Below are 20,336 nucleotides of genomic sequence, written 5' to 3'. Positions count from 1 at the left end.
TGTACCGCAAAAAAAAAAAAAAAAAAAAAAAAATCCTGTTACAAACATTTAAAAACATCACAAGATCCAGTGTTTAATGGTCCTGCAAGTACACCATAATTTGCCTGTACACTTTCAGAAGGACATGAAATTATCATTAGTGAATAATGGGACTAGGAAGACCACCAGAAGTTATTTCTACCTCACTCCAACGTGCTGTTCAGAATGATTCCATTTTACACTGTATTTATGTATTGGATTCCTTAACTTCCCTTTTGTTGAAATCTTTGTAATGATGGTACCATTGGGATTACCTGGCATTTCCCTTCTAGGAAACACAAGAATAGCACCAACACATTAATTTAGTATAAAACAACAAAATGTGTGGCTATGTTATGCTCTTAAGAAGCCAACATTCATTTATCTTTTAGCTGGATTTGCCTAGGAAGTGTTTTTCTATTTACACACTCCATAACTTCGTTATGTCCACAACAGTCCCAGATAGAGCTCATCAGAATTGGTATTTTACCCTGGCGTATACTTTGCTTTTTCCCTTTATAATTCATGTGTTATTGTGGATCCCGTTAGCATTGTTATATAGCCTCCATCTCTACCTGCTGGAGAAAAGCACGGTAGTCAGCCATTCTTTCTCTGCACTGTTGCAAGTTTTATTTTCAGTTGATAATGATAACCAGAGTCTACTAAATTCAGCAAGTTAAAATTTTTGTGTAGGCTAGAAACGGATAGCGGGGCACAAGTCTGGGGTATGGATACTTAAGGGTGAAAAATTTATCTCCCCAAAGATCTTTAATTTAACTGTAGGTTGCTTCTTTTTTTGTTATTTTTTTTTTGTTTTGGGGTTGTTTTTTTTTTTCGCGGTACGCGGGCCTCCTGGACTGGGGCACGAACCCGTGTCCCCTGCATCGGCAGGCGGACTGTCAACCACTGCGCCACCAGGGAAGCCCTAATTTAACTGTAGGTTGCTTCTTTTTTTTTTTTTTTTTTTTTTGTAGGTTGCTTCTTGAAGTACTTGAAGCAAGTATAGATCTTAAGGGTAACTTTTAAAGATTTTACCAAAATCAACTAATATTTAATTACAGATATTCTCAGTTGTGTACTGTGATCTCTTCTCCATTCTTCTGTATTTCAGCTTGTCTGGTTTTTGCCTCTTGGACTTTTCTTTCATAAGCCCTCTCAAAACTTGTTACTCAGGGGATACCAGACAAATCTATGTGGGAGCGTCAGTCACTAGGGTTGGAAGACAGAAATAATAAAGGGCATTGGAATAAAAGCATTATTACCAGTTGCCAGTTGTTACCAAGGGCACAGCTGAGCGAAGAGTCAGGCAAATGTAGAAATCTAGAGAACATTTTTTTCCAAAATAAAAATAGCTTTATTGTTTTCTGATAATAAAAGTGATACATGCTTATTATAAAAACTTCAAATACATAAAAGTCTAAAGAAAGTAAAGAGCACCCAAACGCCACAGCCCAGAGAGAAACCATCATTAACTTTTTAGCGAAGATTTCTCTATGAAACACATATTACTTTAAAATATCTAATGTTATAAATGGGCCCATATTAAACATACTATTCGGTAGTCTGCTTTCTCATTCAATAATATTTCAGGGACAAATTTTCTATAGCAATAAACACAGATCTAAACAATTTTTAATTAGTTGCATACAACTCAATTGTATATTTGTGCTGTAATTTATTTAACTCATCTTCTATGGAAGAATATTTAGGCTGTTTCCAATATTTCAATATGCAAACATTAAAAAGTACATCTTTGCCCTCATGTTTACCCACTTGTGAAATTTTTATTCATTACGATAAATTCCTAAACAAACTGCTGGGTAGAAGTGTCTCACCATTTAAAATTTTGACATACTACCTTCTAGAAAGGCTCTACTAATCTCCACTCCTGCCAATAGTGAATAAGAATACCCATTTGCCCATACTCCTGTCAATTGTTTTAATCTTTGCCCATCTGTGAGGACAAAATTAATAATAATTAAAAATAATAAAAACATATTAGCTGTTTTCATTTTCAAATAGGGGATACTTTTAATTTTTTAATTTACTCCTTTTCAGAGCAGATATTTCCTGGGATTAAATAAAGAATTTTCGGTTTGTATCCCCATCAGTGTGACTCAGAATGAGAGTCAACTTCTTTGAACCTCATTTTCCTTGATCTTATAGCAACAGAACCCAGCTCAATAGCTTAGATGATGTGTGAATGCAGCTAGCATAGTACTAAACACACCAATATTAACTGAGTCTGAATCTCCTGCAAGTACACTCTGCCTACCTTCTTACCCTCTATCCCAATTAACATTCGTCTATAAGAAAGTTTCAAAACTAAGGAGCCACTGAAAAACATTGGAAATACTCTCTTGCCACTTATACAGATGACCATAAAAATTTGCAATTAGGCAGATGACATCAGTAAGAAGGCTCTTAGGTGAAAGTTTGGTGGGTAATGCAGGTTTGGTAGGCATCTTTGGAATAAAAATGCCTCCCAAGGAAATACCTGCAATAAAATCTAATGGACCATCAAATACCCATAAATAATTTGGGACAGAAAGATGGAAGCAAAATACAACAAACATCAGTTTATTCCCTGTCAAAATGTTGGCTTATCATTGCGTAGACACGGTTTGGGAATGCTTTTCACCGTGAAGCAAATTTATAAGCAACATATACAATTTCTAATTCCTCTTTTCAAAGATATCACAGATATTAATATTTGAAATTAATAACTTTCATCCAAGAATGGTGAAATGGAACCATTTAAGCAAATGATTGGTGACAGTCTGCCTATTAGAAAGACAGACTTTGGGTGCAATCTAGATGACCGTGTTGAGACACTAGATACCAATGATTCTGAAGAGGTTTTGAAGGATTATTCAATTCATTCATTTTACAAATATTCATTGGGCCGTAGTATGTGCCAGGTACTGTGCTAGCTGTTAGGGGTACCAAAAGGAGCAAGATACAGCCTCTGCCCTCACGGAAGTTTCAGTTTTATGGAGGAGAGAGAAGTCAACAGGCAGTTCCAGCTTGGGGTGATGGTGCAGTGAGGCATGTGTAGATGCTTCAAATTTCTTAGCAGAAGCCTGCTGAAGATGGCATCAGTAGCCCAACGAATGCCCTGAAGAAGTCATAGGTCAGTGGAAGAAGTGCTGTCATGATTGTCACAAAGTATGCCATAGACACTAACAGCGAAGCCACAGGCTAGCGTGGAGACATGAGCTATACCACAGGACAAGGAGAAAACCTGACAAAAGAGCTGGCAGAGAATAGAAGCCAGACATAGACCCTGGCTTCTCTGAACCCTGACAAAAGAGCTGGCAGAGAAGCCAGGGTCTATGTCTGCAGAATACTCTTTTTTGAGACGACTCAGTTTGGCTGGTCCCACGGAGATCTGCTGGTTAGTGATAGAACTGAGATTACAACTCTCCCACAGTATTTCCTGTTCATCCACTCACTCATTTTTCACTCAAATGTAAGTTCCATGAAGGCAGGGATTTTTGTTGGTTTTGATCTTCACTGTATCCCCAGCTCTTAGAACAGTGTCTGACACAAAGGAGGCCATCGGTAAATATTTATTCAATGAATGAATGAATTCACTGAACTCATATCAAATGACTGCAGAGGTGGGTGCCTGAAGCAGAGGAACAGAATAATGAAAAAGGCAGGAAACGTGGTGAGGCTTCTGTCCCTACTGAAAAGTTTTAGAATCGACAAATGACCTTTGCATAGGGGCTTGAATCTGCAGTGGCTTCTTTGTGTCATGTCGAGTACAAGAAAGACCATGGGCTTTGAAGTCTGACAGATGTGGGTTCAAATCCTGGCTCCTCCAGAACTGGGATGACCTTAGGCAAGTTACATACCCACCCTGACTCAGTTTCCTCATCTATAAAATGGGATTCATACCTTCACGGTGGCTGTAAAGGTTAAATGGAAAAAAACATCCACAGCTCTGGACCCGGTTCCCTTTGCCCTCACCCCATCCTTCCGGCCCCAGAGATGGGGCTGTGCAGAGGTCTGGTAGAGCTGTGGACCCCTGGTTCCCTGGGTATCCATCCTGGAGTGCTTCTTGGGTGTTCTTTTCTATTTCTCTTAACCACTTCTCTCTTTCCAGGAAGCTTCTCCAAGACACCTTCCTCGCCCTCTCGAAAGTGCACAGTAAAAAGGGTAAGCCCTCTTCCTCACCCTTTCAGCCCTTACTTTCGGTTCCAATAGTTTATGGTTCAAATAACAGATGTCACTGAACAGTTAACTTGGGTAGATGCCTTTCGTCCTTTCTAAAATGTTTGCTCCTTACTTGGTACCTTAGTAGCTAACACAGTGCCTTGATTCTTCATAAATGCTACTCACGTAACCCTCACTTCCTAGACTCATCATACCTCAGGTCATAAAAGCTGTTTTACACAAGAGGATGTACCACCTTATGAAACTTCACAATTATGCAGTGGGTCACAGATCGTTATAACAATTCTCTGGAAGCCAACAAAATTGACTATGTCAGAAATCCCATACCTAATTTCAAAAACAACAAAATACTTTCTTCATGTTTTGGGGATCGTAAAATGGCACAAAAACCTATCAAGTAAATAGGATCTGCCTGGAGGATTGCCCATGGTGCGTTATAAGGATGAAGATGAGTGAAATTCTTTACTAATTCACGTTTGCTGATCAGAGGAAACACTTGGGGGCTCATTATTGGTTTCTTCATGTGTCTTAGTCTCTACATCATGAAGCCACAAAGGTATCCTCTTATTGCCTGTAGCAGGATGCAAGATTTAATTCCTATCGGTTAACATTTATTAACGCACCCACTAGAAGGCAAATCTAGTAAGGACTGCATCACTCAATAGAAAATTCTGGTAATTTCTAGCCACAGTGGTACCTGCTTACCATATCATTAATTAGGTTATTGCCAGCTAATCTGACTTTGTCTTTAAGATGTCCAAAATAGTCACACCCTAGCAAGATGATCTAGTTAAAAAGATCATTGACTAATAATATTTCTAGAGCTTCTACTCAGTGCTAAGCAAAATCCCGTGTAATAGGTTGGGAGCTAGCAATCTGTGTTTTTAACAAGCCTTCCGTGTCATTTTGCTGCACGTTAAAGTTTGAGAAACACTGTTTTTTTTGTTTTGTTTTGTTTTTTGAGAAACACTGCTTTAAGTCAACTAAGCAAGTTCAAATCAACATCATACCAAACGGATTACACATGTGATGAATAACGGTGTGGGCCTGCTGTCAATCAGAGCTTCCTTAATGATCTCTCTTTGAAGGTACTGGGGGATTCAGATTCAAAGTGAAGAGCAGTTTAACACAGAGTCAGTTCTTGATTATCTTGATTACCACGTTTGAATTATTAGTGGCAACTTCACACAATTCTAGGCTTATTTGCCCGATTCAGCCAAAATACTTTCAGACTACCTAAGACAAGCTGAATCGGCCTCAGAATGGTTGGCGATATATAAGGCCAAATGTTGAAGACTTTTACTGATTCCTTGATTAACGTGTATAATCAAGAGTTTTCAAACTGGACAGGTCACAAGAGGTAAAATCACATGAGTCTAGTGCAACCCTTTCCCCTGAGAGTCTTAGCATATGGGCAGTTTGGGAGCATTGTGAACACATTCTACATGCTCAGATGGGGAAGACATCACTGGGCAGCCAGGTCCCCCCAGACCAGCCCTCAGGGATGGCCTCTCCCAACTGCTTGCCTGGGGCTTTTATTTGGCTTGTCAATCAGGCTAAGACTTATTGTGTTTTGAACCTCACTTCCTGCCATGAGATCCTTTTTCCCAGAATTGTAGCTCCATGTTTCTGACCTTGGTCTGTTAACCTGACCCTGATTTCTGATGACTTCCTTCTTTAATTGTTCTTGGATCTGGACTCCAATCTGACTATGATTAACTCAACCGTACTGACTTATCAAAAAAAAAAACAAAACCTACAAAAAACAATCATAGGCCTATTCCTTTGATGCAGAGAAAACTAGAGGTCTGCCCTTTTATTATAAACATCCTGGAGAGGGAGATTCTGTAAATCCTCTGGAAATGGTTTTCGTGGAGTGTTTCTGTCCATCATCATAAAGACAGTCATTATCCCCACTTTGTTCATTTACTCCGGAATGTTTATTATAGCTGAATTTTTGATTATGTGGGTTCACAGAGATAATGTAACTCAATTTAACTTATAAGGAAACACCTGCTCTGTATAGGATAACATGCTAGGCCCTGAAGAGATGGATCCTACACAGTCAGGGAATGTGACAGACAGAGTAATGGCCCCAAAGATGTCCATGTCCTAATTCCAGAAACCTGTGAATATATGACTTTAGAGGAGAAAAGGGACATTGCAGTTGTGATTAAATTAAGGATCTTAAGATGCAGAGGTTTTCCTGTATTATCTGAGTGAGCCCCATGCAATCACAAGGACCCTTTGGAGGGCCAAAGAAAGAGGAAGTGGTGATGAAAAAGAGTTCAGAGAGAGATCTAGATTTAAAGATGTCATGTTGCTGGCTTTGAGGACAGAGGAAGAAGCCATGAACCAAAGAACGCATACAGTGTCTAGAAGCTAGAAAAGGCAAGGGAACGAATTCTCCCCTAGAGCCTTCAGAAGGAATGCCAAGGACTTCTGACCTCTAGAACTGTAAAATAATTAATTTATGTTGTTTTAAGCCACTAAGCTTGTGATAATTTGTTACAGCGACAGTAGGAAACTAATACAGGAGTTTACCATCTAGGAAGAGAGATATGATAGCACAGGCAACTTGGATATAATTCAGAAAGTGACAAATATAAAACAGAAATACAGAGACATTGTTACAGATGATACAAATGAACTTATTTACAAAACATAAACAGATCCACAGACACAGAAAACAAACTTATTGTTATCAAAGGGGAAAGGGGGGGGTCAATTAGGAGTTTGGGATTAGCCGATACGAACTACTATATATAAAATAAACAACAAGGTCCAACTGAATAGCACAGGGAACTATATTCAATTTTCTGTAATAAACCATAATGGAAAAGAATATGAAAAAGAATATGTATATATGCGTCTAACTGAATCATTTTGCTGTACACCAGAAACTAACACAACACTGTAAATCAACTGTACTTCAATTAAAAATCTTTAAAAATGGAAAAAAAAAAAAAGAAATTGCTATGGAAATGCTGATAAAGTGAGTACTATTGGCTGGAAAGATTAGGAAAGCTTCCTGGAGGATGGCAGTTATGGTGGGCCCTGAAAGATTGGGTAGGATTTCAAAAGGGGGAGATCTAGTAAACACCAGCAGGAAAGGCACAGAGTTGGAATCAAAGAAAAAACTGACCTAGGCCTTTATGACCAGCCATTTTCTTGGAACAAAAATGGCTTGATTAAAATTTCATACATTCTATTCAGGATATAATAGTCTCTATGTAAAAAAAATTGTAATAATAGTCAATATTATATGAGATAAACTATCTTAAGAGTTTAAATACAGAAATACAGATCTTGGGCACGTCATGGCTCATGCTCAGATAGGCAGACTTGACAGGGATGAACAGAAATATACTAAGAGTTGATTGAAATAAGCAAAAAGGCAATTCTTTAAAAAGGTATGGTATCTATTAACATTTACAAGTTAGACGTTTCTGACGACCTTCGCAAGCAAGCTAAACAAAAAAAATGGAATCCAACTGAACTGAATGTACTTGGCAGACTGGAGGCTCTGAGGAGTCACATGGATGCTGAGGGAGAAGACACCGGAATCCACTTCCATTTTGGTAGGTTTTGATTGTTTTGTTTGTCTGAAGTCAGAGTCTACAATCTTAAGTAATTCTGAATGGTTCTAATTTAGTCCAGGTTTGATCATGAGGCAATGATCGTGCTAAAACAAAACTTTAAGCCACTCTGTTCTACAAGTTGGAAGGAATGGAATAGAATTGTTCCGATCATTGATCTGCATTACCCAAATTCACCATCAATCGTCCTCTTGGCGCTACCAATAAAGACAATGTCTTCCCAAGATGAGACCTGTACTCAGGTGCCTCAGCAATACTTGCTTTCTTCTTTATCTTCTGGTGAAACTGAAGCCTTTTTGTACTGTTCACATTCATTCCAGGAAAATTCAGAGGAACAGCTAGCCTCCACTGGCATGCTCCTGTAGGAATGCCCTGGAACTTCCGCAGAAGGGTCCATATTCACACCAGAGGCCCCCAAATCCTGGGATGGAGCTGCATGCTTTGGAGACAAACTTTCTTCACAAGCAGAACTGGGCACATTGCTAGGGTCCTCATTCCTCCCACTCCCTGTCTTTCTGTCAAAGCCCAGGAATGTAACCTCAGACTGGCTGCATTCAAAGGGAGTTTTCTGAGTCGTTCTCCCTTTTCTCCAACCTTTATCATGAGGCAGCGATGGATTATTCTGGTTTTCATCATCTTCCACTGGAATACTTGGTACATTATCGAAGAACAGAGGAGAAGGACTCCTGAAGGACTTCAAGGATGTGGGAGGATCTTCCGCAAAATACAAGCTGGCTTGAGTACTTTCAAGAACAGTTAGGACCTGATTAACCAAGAAGCCAACACACATTGGGTGAAGTCTGAATAACCTCTCCTTTTACCTTTTTTTTCTGTCTACCTATTAAGCAATATTCTCTTATTTTCATGATATAAATTCAACTATAGAATTTGAAATGCAAAGGAATTAAAGATTAGCTAAACTCCTTCATGTTAATAAATTAAGTGACTTGAAGCAAAGTAGAAAAGAAATTGATTATCAAGAGACCTGACTTTATGCCTAGATTTGCCACCAACTACTTTGTGACCTTGGATGAATCTCTTATCATTTTTTACTTCAGCCTTAATATGTGGAGGATTGGAAGGGGTCAGGGGATGGTGAACCCAATCTATAGTTCTCAAATGCCAGACTACCTAGGGAAGCTTTCTTAAAAAACAGATCCCTTAGCCCCAACCTAAAGATGGTCATTCAAAAAATATGGACATGGGGGCCCAGGGATCTGTATTTCACAAGCTTTGCATATGCAGCTGAATTGAGAACCATTAACCTGATATAAAATAACGTACATTTACACACACACGTAATTTAAAAAATACATATAGAGAGCTTTATAATTTACAAAGTGTTTTCACACACATCACCTCATTTAAGCTGCACAAGCATTAATATCCTCACTTTATAGATGAAAAGGCTGAGGCTCAGAAAAGGGAATCACTATCGCTAGCCAGTAAGGAGCAGACCTGTTGCCTGACCCCACGTCTTCTGGCTCCCAATTTCACGTTCCCTCCACTATATATCTCAAAGCTCCTTTCCGGGCCCAAGATTGCAGGTCGCACAGCTCTTACTTGTGGTGTCAGGCCTAGAACACAGCTCTCCTGACTCCCAGGCCAATGGCCTTTATATTCTGATTATGTCAACTCCTTGTTTAAAACCCTTCCATGGCTCTACAATAGACTTCGGATGGAATCCAAATTCCTAGAATGGAATTCATGTCCCTCGATCACCTGGAACCTCCTATTATTTTAAACACGTCCAGCTTTTGCTCTCCACCATCCCACTTCCATGGTGCTAGACAATCTGCAGTCTTGGTGCCAAGGAATCCACTGCACCTCTGAGCCTTTGCAGGTGTAGATTCTCTCCCTGGAATGTCCTTCCATCTTTAATACCTAAATCCAACCTGTTCTTCAGATCATAGCTCAGCTATCACCTCCATCAAGAAGCTTCCTTGACTTCACAGGCTGGGACGTATTCTGACTCTACGCTCCCATCTATCATTGTGCTTATCTTCTGGTACCGAAACTTCATGTTTATAGATCTGACTCCCCCTTTGAACTGTGAGCTGAAGGGCAGCAATTCAGTATCTTGATCACTGTTGTATCACCAGCACCTAGTCCAAAGTCTGGTACGTGCAAAGCAGGTACTAAATATTTGTTTATTGTAAACAAATAAATGTCTAGATGATTAAATTGATGGACAGATGAGTAAATTTAAAAGTCAATAAGGGAAATACATGATGCATTTTTTAAAAAATTTGGCCACACCACGCAGCATGTGGAATCTTAGTTCCCCAACCAGGGTTTGAACCCAGGCCCTGGCAGTGAAAGCGCTGAGTCCTAACCACTGGACCACCAGGGAATTCCCGTATGCTTCATTCTTAATGGACCAGATCTCTTCACGAACGTTGAATAAAATATTCTCTCCAAATTAGTCACATGTCTTTTCATTAAATTTTTTGTGGTTGCCCTGGTCCCACCCAGTAATACCCTCTTTCAGAGTACCAAACGATGTGACTTTCTGATCTGGAAAAGCTATCTATTAGGTGAGAATTCTCTGTTGAGAGCTGCATTTGTCTCATTGATATTCACATAGATACACAATTTATCTAATTTAGATTTTCCATGGTTCCATGGACTCAGTTTTTAATAAAACCATGGGTATACGTACTTCATCCATCGAGGGTCTTAATTTTGCCCGTGTTGCAGCACACTGGCCTGCCAAAGAGAACAGCTTGGCGGAAAAATTCCGAGGACAGGGATGTACTTTCTTATCTAGAAATGAGATACATGAATCGAGGCCTCTCTTCTCCAGCAATTCTATAAGGAGATCCCTCTAGGAAGAAAAGGAGACAAACTCATCACTGAGAGCTCAGAATCTATCCGGAAAGTGACCAAGAAATAGGCACAGAGATGAAGACAATTCTTACCAGCTGGATATGCTTTGGCTCATCTAACACCACTTTACAACCTGTCAGAACTTCCATTATTACCTACAAGGAACATATAGAAAGTCAGCTACATAATATTAATATTATACACATAGTAATAATTACTAAATTATTATAAATATTAAAATATTACAAATATTAAATATATACACATAATTAGTCGTGACTATTAACCTCAATGCTGAATACAGTTCATTCTAATTAATGACTTTACATTTCATTACTTGATTGATTACACAAAATTAATGTATAAGGCAATGAGTAACAGAAAATCAATAGGTCTAAAAGCTAAAGCCTTTAAAATAATTCTTGGAATTTAGTGTATTCTTGGCAACAAACTCTTCTACTTTGTTAACTGGTAGTTGGTACTTACAATTCCAAAGCTGTAGACGTCTGTTTTAACAGAAAGTTTGCCCTGTCTGATGTACTCTTCTGGCATGTACCACAAATGCTTACTGCTGCTGCTGGTCATGCTTAGGACAGAGCTCTGAGGTTCTAGGTGGGGTCGGATGTGTGCCATGGCAAAATCAGTTAGTTTGGGTTGAAACTGATCATCCAGAAGTATGTTTGCACTGAAATTGTGATCAAGGGCAAACAAGACAAACACATCGTAAAGGTATTTCGAAAACAGGACACGCTCACCATTATATCTGATCAATTCCAAGTAAAGCCGTATGTTATTTTCCATGAACTTTTTAAAGGACATTTTCTCATTTTTCTTAAAGTATAAATCCAAGTGTTGTATAAAACCTAAACCAAACTCCTGACCTAGGAAGAGCAGGCATTTCAAATTTACAGGCACATATATGGAGTTGGTGGATAAGGCTGATGCTTTGTCAACAGGAGAAACTAAGGTTAACCAAAGCAGCTTTCCTTGTGTTCTTCTTACATGCATGTAATGAGACCATTAACTGAGTTTTAATCAGATTATAATTAAGTGTCTGATGTGCACAGGGCTGTGTTGTGGAATGCTCGGCTTAGAGCTGCTGCTCTGCAGTAATTTGCGGAAGCTTTGGTAGCCCCTGCCTTCCTAATAACACTATTCCGTTGTTCCACCTCTATGGATTTTTTGTCTTTGAGTCTTTTTTAAATATAAATATCTGCAGAGGCAAAGGCAAAGTGCTCAGAGTCAGTTTTAGCTGCTTGGCACATAAACACCTCAATAGTCCCTTAACATCTTAGCTGAGAACAAGCAGCAGATTCTTTTATCTCTGAAGGGTGGTCTTCGCAGGGGTGGGAAATGATAAGCTTTTCACAGGGCACACACCTGGGAGCAAGTCTCAGCTCTGCCTCTTCCTGGCTCTGTGAATGCCGGTGGGTTACATCACCCTGTAAGCCTCAATGTCATCTTTCCTCACATGTGAAATGAGGAAGAAAACAGAACTCACAGAACTGATATGGGGCATATAAATAGCCTGGCGTACAGTAATGCTCAATACTGGTAGCTGAGATGAAGATTAGCAACCCCTCATAAGACAGCAGATGGATATTGATAAAAGAAGTGGGTGGATCGTGAGAAAGCCATCTACTTTTCCACTTTACTTAGGGCTTTCTAGAGCTTGCTTTTCGTCCCCTGAAACCAAAGCTTCCAACAGTAGGCCTGCCCATCCAAAATGCCACATGGGATATTTGTAGTAAAAGTGGTAATAGCTATAGGATAAGAAGAAGAAATTCTTAGTCTAGAACAAATATTGGATCTTATGAAAGTTCTAGAAATTCTTGCTGTCCCTATACAAGTAGGCCCACAGGCAGACCCTAGTTCTAAGGTCTGAACTACAGGTCTTATTATGATTCAGAGTATTGAGTCCTAGTTCTATTTAGAGGACTTGATGCTAATGTCTTGAGAATTCTAGTCCAGACTTTGTCTAGGACTGAGTTGACAACAGACAAAATGATGGGACTCCCCAAGGCCCTTTAAGGATAGAGAAAGGTGTGCTCTAAACTTTATTTCACTCTCCCTCCTCTAAAGGTGGCAGGAGAGTTTCAAGGTCCAAAGAGCCCACCTTGTCCATAAGCTGAGGGCCTTTACCTGTTGCGTGATCCTTGTACCTACAAGGAGAAAGTCAGAGAAGGCCTGGCTCTCTAGACTTGTGTCAGTAAGCACAGTCCTCATTATTCTCCTTGCCTGGTCTTTTCTCCCCAGATATTTCAAACCTGGCAGTTTCTGAGGTCAGATGGGGTCTCACACAGCACCATCTATGTTACTCCTTACCTGGTCTTCCACTTTCTCAGTTGGAGAACAGTGGTAGCTATCCTGAACCTCTGAATATGAGGAATGCATTAGAGCCAAATCCTACCTTCAACCCAGCTCTAGATAAGAACAGACATTTAGCTCTTAATGACTTCTTCCATAGGTGTACACTTCACTTGTTCAGATCAAGGCTGGGGCTTCCAGAGATGCCCTGATCATTTCAGAGTCCCGGGGTATTTAATGCAGGAGTTTGCCAGGTGTGCCAGGAGGTGAGGTGGGCAGAGAGTTTCATTAACTCTCATTACCAGGACCCAAGCTTCTGCCCCCCTGCCCTACCACTGCCCCCCACCCCGCTTTATTTCAGCATAAGAGGAGGACAGCAAAGATCTGAATGCCAGATCTTCAAGGTCAAACATCTCACCCTCTTCTTCCTTCACCCTAGCCTTAAAGATGGTATAAAACCATAACTTAAAAGAGAATGCAAAAAACTGAATTGGTGAAACAGAATCCCTGAAGAATAGGTCTTTTCTAAGTACAAAAGGAAAAAAAGAAACCACCACCACTCATAATCTAATCCATTTATTTGATCCTCAGAAAAACTGGGGAAGTTTTCAGCAACTGGTGACTCATGCTTCTGTAAGAGTTAGGCAGAGGTGAGCTGAGTAACCACAGCGTTACACAGCGTTACACAATAAAGGACTTTGGGTTACACAGAGGACTTTGGGTCAGTGAGAAGCCATCAATAAGAATGTGAAATTGTTCCAGGGCACTGCATTTACACTTTGAATAATGAAAGTGTAAAGACAAATTGTTTACCAGCAGACTTTAGTGTACAACATAAATTTTGAGTCCAGTGATTTACTCTGTTCTAAATAAAGGTTAATGGTAGCTGAGGAAGAAGGGTGTTCTCTTTTAGGAAAGTGGGAACTGCAAAAGGCCCTTCAACAATCAATTGTACCTGAATTCTTTCCCCTCCTTCAACCTCAAATAGAATGTTCAAACATAAGGTGCCTTCAGCTACCTTGCAGGTCAACTGAATGCATTCACCCTACAGGAGTAAAAACAGACTAACAAAACAAAGACAACATAAAATAACTAAAATCACGTGACAACAGAATGCAACAAACAGATGAGAAACATCCAATGGCCCACGCCTTCAATTTAGTGCTTCTACCACCTATTTCTTCTCTTCTCTCCCACAAGGCTACTTACTGTAGCAGAGAGACCACCACCTCTCTAGATAACTCTTCTAGCAGAAGGACTAGTAGTGGTACATTAAGGTGATGGGGAAAATCCCACACAAAGTGGTGAATTTGTATTCTGATTCTGGGGATGTTACTTCATCTCTCTATTGCTAGGGGTCTCTAGGACAACTCTTTTTGGGTGCCTTCGGCTCACGTTGTCTCCTAATTTAAAGCTGAAGCCCTTGGGCCTTAAATATAAAGCAAGATGATACACTAGATTGTAACGCAGGATCTGAATTTAAGTGCAAATATGTTTGACATGTAAGCGCATGACTGGTTTTTAAAAATCTGTATCTATATTTTGATTTTAGGGGGAGTTGTTTGTGCTCAGTAGCCCAGTCCCTGAATACCTGGCAACTCTCAGGAAAAGTCTAGACTTCACTTAATTGGCCCCAGAGATAAAGAGCACCCAACTGGCTCTCCATGACAGCCTGAGGCAACAGGACAGCTTGCTGTCTGTGTCACTGCTGTTGCAACACCAAGACACCCCTCACCAGATGAGGGAAGATCCAGTTTCTCCGACAACCTGCAGATTACTGGAAAAAGGCATACACACCCTCTCCCACTTCAGCACGCAGTGTATCTGGCCTCAAATGATGCGAAGCTGAAACCCTTAATGCCCCTCTTGGATTATACAGCTTTCCCTTTCTTTCCCATTGACCTAGGCAGCACTCAGAGACAGTATTATGGCTTGTTCTTGCTTTACTGGTGTCTTGTGAGTCCTAGGCCCAGACGATAAGGGGTCTTCCTCCTTTAAGTGTGAAATTTCGTCTCTGACCAAACTAGCACAATTTCCCTGAGCCTCAGCTTCCTTGTAGGTAAAAAGATCTGATGATGCTCACCTCACAGGATTGTCACAAGGACTAAATGAGAAAACATAAGCAGAGTGCCTGATGCACAGGGAGAGCCTCGAAACACGCTTTCAAGGATGTAGTCTGGCCACTGTCCAGCCGATACCCACCACCTTACCTTAAAATCCTACAGAACTTGGTTAGGTGTCTCTAGAAGTTCAAGGACACCAATTTGATGTAACAAAGGTACAGAGGGTTGCAGGATAACCCTGGAGGTCTGAACACCCTTGGGTTAATCAGTTTCCAGGCATCAGGTGTGTTTCAAAATAGTTCCAGAGAACTTCTGGAAGAACCTGACTAAACTAGTATTCCCAGATATTTTAAGACCATGGAGAGAAAAATATACATATTGTTTGGTATGTATGTGCGCGCGCATGTATGTATTCCTGTATATAAATAAATGAACACTGGGGTTTAGAGACAATAGTGGTAAATAAAATTGATAGGGAAAATTTTAATTTACGTAATATTTGTTTTGGCATTCCTTAGAAAAAATGAACATATTTGGATATTTTAGAAGAAGGCAGGCACCAGGGGGGAAATAGGAAAAATCTGAAGAAAAAGAATTGCTCTATCTAAAATGTCTCTGAAAAACAAAAGTAGGGTTTTTTTGGCGGGGGAGGGGGGTGACGTCAGACAGGGAGGAGACTGGTTAATTAAACCATCAATCAAACAAACATTTGCATTCCCTGTATTTTCGGTCCCTGCTGAACGCTGAGCTGGAGCCCAGTGGCCTCGCCACACACATCAGGTCTTGCGGTAAAGGCAGGAGGAGCTTGGGCCCATGGGCAAGGGTGACACAGTCACAATGAAGGAGCCCATGTGTGGCTGCCCACCCTCCTTCCCAACTACTCAGTCTTTCTAGTCCCTCACAAAGGAAATTCCCTACGTACTTACTAGGCCATATATATTTGATCAATGTCCATTTTAAAAAAATTCATTTTTAAGCAGATGGCTTCTTCCTTCCTTTCTTTCCTAGACCACCTCCCTTGTATGAAAGACTGTTTCACTTGGCAGGAGACACACGGCCATACCATAAGAGAACATGATCTTGTAGGAAACATTAGAAATGTTCCCCAAGATTATCTCCTCACTTTGGCAACATTAACAAGAATGAATGTCTGGGATGAAAAATGCCGGGGGTAAAATGCATTTCAATTTAAAATCATTCATAAATGTGAAAACAGTTAAGCTCGCTAAGGAATAAGATGGAAATAACAAGAAGGTTTACTGCCTTCAGATGCTTTTATGTGATCCCGTAATTCAAAAACTTCTTCGTTTTCCCCAATAAAAATGTGAGGGTCTTTCGCCAAGAACAGAGACTTCAGCTCTTTAGGAGTCTTTTCTTTCAATCCTTTTCCTCCTCAAATTCCACCATCTGGAAATGGATTTTGTTTTTATAACATTCTCTTTGCAGAGTTCAAATTACTAAGACATTTTGGGGTAACTAAACCAGCAGACTTCTTGAAAATACCTTTGAAATGTGGTCTCGGCTTCATCCTTGGTGTTCTGCAGCTGTGTCCTTGACAGTGTCTTCCTCCGAAGACAATTTACTCTCCCTCTCTGCTTGCACAAGGCGAAGATTCCGAATGCAGATCACCAGGCCTAATCTCCCCCCCAAAGTCGGCCGCCTGCTGCCGTTTTCACTAGGAGTCCAAGGTCAACGTTTCCAAATTTGCACATACTAATTATGTTCTCCTCTCCTGTCCCATCTCCCTGCCTCTGCTGATGAAGCCGACATGCTCCCAGGAGTCCCGGCTAGAAAGGCTTAATTACCTAATAAGAGCATGACTGTTGGACCCACACAAGCGTGGAACCCACCTCCTCAACCCATCTACAGATATGTGACTGAGGCAGGTTACTAACCTCTGGAAGTCTCAGCTTTCTCCTCTGTCAAACCAACGAACTTGATGAGACCAAACGATGCGTAAACTCAGTCCCCTGGCTTTCACTGAGCTCCCTAATACGTCTGCAGCCTATCAGCCACGCTGAAGGTACTGACACTTAGCAGTGCAGTCAGGATAGACTGGGCTTACTGCTGTCTGGGGGCCTTCCTTATGCTGCTCGCCTTACCTGCAAAGTACTCCCTCCCGCTTATTGTCATCCAAATCCACTATGCGGCTTGATTCACCTCCTCCATGGAGTTTCCACTCGACTGCTCTGAACTCCAGCGGCCCTCCTTTCTCCAAGTTCCTACCGTACACTCTGCCCTCTTCGATTTGGCACTCCCTCTGAGACCAGCTTCTGCTGTTTACAGAAGCATAATGCTGAATCTATAGAAGATACCAAGTAAACATCTGATCATATAATCAGTTCGTAAATTAAGAGAATTTGAAACCGTAAGCAGCCTTAGACCACTGGGCATAGGGCAGGTATGTGGCCCAAATGTGGCCAAAACATCCCCCAAATTCTTGGCAGACATCACTAACTGAGTTCAGAGCCACCCACCCCAGATTCCCTTTCGACAAGGCACACGGGAAGTCATTACCAACCAATCAAAGATGGAATGTGAGACGAAACAGATTTGTCAGCGCTGCTAAAAGTATAACCACTTTTTTTCAGATGAGGTAAATGAGGCCCAGCTGGTTGAAATGACTCATTCTATGCAAAATAGCTTACACTAAAGCCTAGCCCTCCTACTTCCCTGTTCGGTGTCCTCTCGATTCACTACAGTTAACTGAAAGAAACATCTCTTGATTCAGCTATTCGTAAAAGATCAAGAAACTGTTGATTACAAGGCAGAAAGGAAATTAATTTTATCCCTTCTTCTCTTTAGTTGTATATAGATCATTCCGGTGCCAAAATAACGGCTAATGGGCGAGTCACATTTTGGTGCAGCGCAGAGGAAGTTCTAATATTTAGAGCTGCACCCAAATAGAGGTCTAACAATGTGCTGTGCAGGGGTCCAAGGACAGGTCAGATGAGATACCTGAGTCTCCATTAGGTGGGAGGAACTAAACTCACTGCCAAACCCTGGGCTGTGCTTCACAGAGATAATCTTATTTCATCCTCACAACCCTGGGAAGAAGTACAGTGGTTCTAGTTCCATATAAGGAGACTGAGCCTCAAGGAATTGAGTAATTTACCCACGATCCCACCGCCGGAAAGTAGTAAAGCTGGCGTTTGTACTGAGACCTGGGAGACCCCAAAGGCCACACCCTTAGGCAGTGACAAGAGACAGGGGCAGCAATGAGATCACTGGGGTGGGTGCTGGAAAGGGGGAGGGACAGGGAAAAGACTGGGGAGGGCTGTTTCTGGAAAACAGGCAAGTCAGAACTCTCCCTAACCTGCTCTAGGGTGAGCAGGTGTCTGGAGGTGCCTCCTGAAACATATCTGAGCTCATCCTCACTCGGAAACTGATCAGGGGAAAGCTTGGCCAAGATCTAAGAAAATGTGGTGTCATGTCATTCTCCAGCCACAACCCCTAGATTTGTGAGTATAGAGCACAGTACAAAAACAAGCAGGTGAAATGGCACAGAATTTGAAAGCAAGAAGAGGTCCAACTCGAGATTATCCCACTTGGCTCTGATGTACAAGTGAGAAAACTGTGGCCTGAGAGTGGGGGGCAGGGCCTGGACTCGAACCCAGACTTCCTGTGCTCTTTCCACGTCACCCCCGTGACAGCATTTCGTGTTTCCCAGACAGAAGGTGCTGCTCATACTTTGGGCACCAGGCTGCTGAAGGATAACCTTACAATCTTCATTTTTTTAACTATTTTTAAAACAACGAAGGTGTGAGATTATCAAGCTTCTTTGCAGACAGAATTAATTACAGAGAATGAAAAGAAACTTTGGGATATCATTCAGCAACTAGAGACTCCTTCTTGAAATTTCTGATTCCCTGGTTTGAGATAGAAAGGTCTGATGCTGAGTTATTATTTTTCTAATAAATTTTATTTTTATTATAAGAGTAGACATAATCCTTAAATAAGAATTTAATATCAAGTAGAAGTAAAAAATAAGCCATTAAATGAAAAGCCATAGTCTCTCCATCTAATTAAAGCCTTATTGATATTTTGGTATGCTCCACTTTTAATCTTTTTTTTTAATTCCTGAAGTTGTAGTTCTACAAGGTTATAATTGTGTACTGCTTACTATTTCAATTTGGCTTTTTGCACTGTCACTTTATGTACACTGTATGTTATTTCATACTATTAAAAACAATATTTAATAATGTCAAATGATGTACGATAAACCTTTGGTGATTCATCAGTCTGAGGCCCAAGTGCAGAAAAGAAAAGAAAGGTTTTCCATTTCTCACTTCAACAAAAACAGAGCCCTGACTTACTCACAGAAAAGGTCACTGTTTTAACACATACTGAGATGTCCTTTTTTGAGCCAATTATCAGGGCTGTGCCATAAAATGACATCTCTTCAAGAAGCTGCCTTTCCTCGCAAAGAATTAGAAAATTAATATGACAAAGGCCGAATAGTAGGGATTTCGGACGTCCCTGAAAGCACAAGGCTGTACACAGTGGGACCAAGAATTGGGGAGGCCCAAGTTTAGAACGGAGTAAAGGATTCATTTAAAAGAGATTCAGGAGGGTGATCTAGGTCAGCCAATTCACGTTTGGTCAAGACTGCAGGGGACTGAGTGTCATTACCATCTGACACGTGTTCAGTGCCCTGAATGAAATGAGCTGGCCTCATTCCAGTTTCTAGAGAACAGGTGTGCACATCACCAAAGGAAGGGGGGAAAGTCTACTGTTATAGTTGGCACTAATTAACACCTTTGCCGGCAGGCTCAGCAGAAAGGCCAAGAGTTCCGTGGCTGTGGAGGGGGCTGAACCGCTCTGGAACAGACGGGGACACACTGATGAACCCTTGTGAAACCACAATTCTCACATCAATGCCCAGAGCCCCAGAATTCCACACCTTGACACATGACTGGGTGGGTGTAATCTATAGATGGTTATGTTTGAGCCCTTGAACCCTCTGGAAAACCCAGAAAGGCAACAATCCGCAGCAGCCCCTTCACCAACAAAAAGTAAAATAAAATACGCTGCTAGCTTCACTTCCAGCTCAATCCTGCCTCTTCCATGAAATTCTACCTTTCTCTGATCAGATCTCTTTTGCTACTCGTATCAACATTACCTGCTGAGCACGCTGTGTTATTTAAGTGATTTTACAGCTCAGCACATCCAGACAAACACCTGGGATACTGGCCTGAAAGATATAGCCTCCTTTTAAATTGTGAGGCCACCTAAGAGACTTCAGGACCTTTCTGTTCCCACCTATACCCCAGAGAGAAGAAGCCTCAGAGTCCCGTGTAAGAGCCTAGCTTATCAAACTCAGGTCCTCAGCCTAGGA

General features: G+C 41.0%; 1 protein-coding gene across 1 annotated transcript in view; it reads right to left on the bottom strand.

Moving 5' to 3' along the window:
- Positions 1 to 1,348: 1,348 nt before the first annotated feature.
- The window catches only part of IRAK3 (interleukin 1 receptor associated kinase 3), a 58,606-nt gene continuing 39,618 nt past the window's right edge, over positions 1,349 to 20,336 (bottom strand). The window contains exons 11-14 of the mRNA XM_022571603.3: positions 11,115 to 11,313; positions 10,721 to 10,783; positions 10,462 to 10,626; positions 1,349 to 8,562 (exon numbers count right to left, since the gene is read on the bottom strand). Coding sequence (XP_022427311.3) covers positions 8,047 to 8,562; positions 10,462 to 10,626; positions 10,721 to 10,783; positions 11,115 to 11,313 — 943 coding nt within the window. The 3' untranslated portion in view covers positions 1,349 to 8,046. The remainder of the gene's footprint in view (positions 8,563 to 10,461; positions 10,627 to 10,720; positions 10,784 to 11,114; positions 11,314 to 20,336) is intronic.

This window comes from Delphinapterus leucas, chromosome 11 (genome assembly GCF_059928025.1).
Source record: "Delphinapterus leucas isolate spDelLeu-1000000601 "Yukka" chromosome 11, BTC_Dleu_Yukka2, whole genome shotgun sequence".
Lineage (NCBI taxonomy): Eukaryota > Metazoa > Chordata > Mammalia > Artiodactyla > Monodontidae > Delphinapterus > Delphinapterus leucas.
This window is presented reverse-complemented; position numbering and strand designations above follow the sequence as displayed.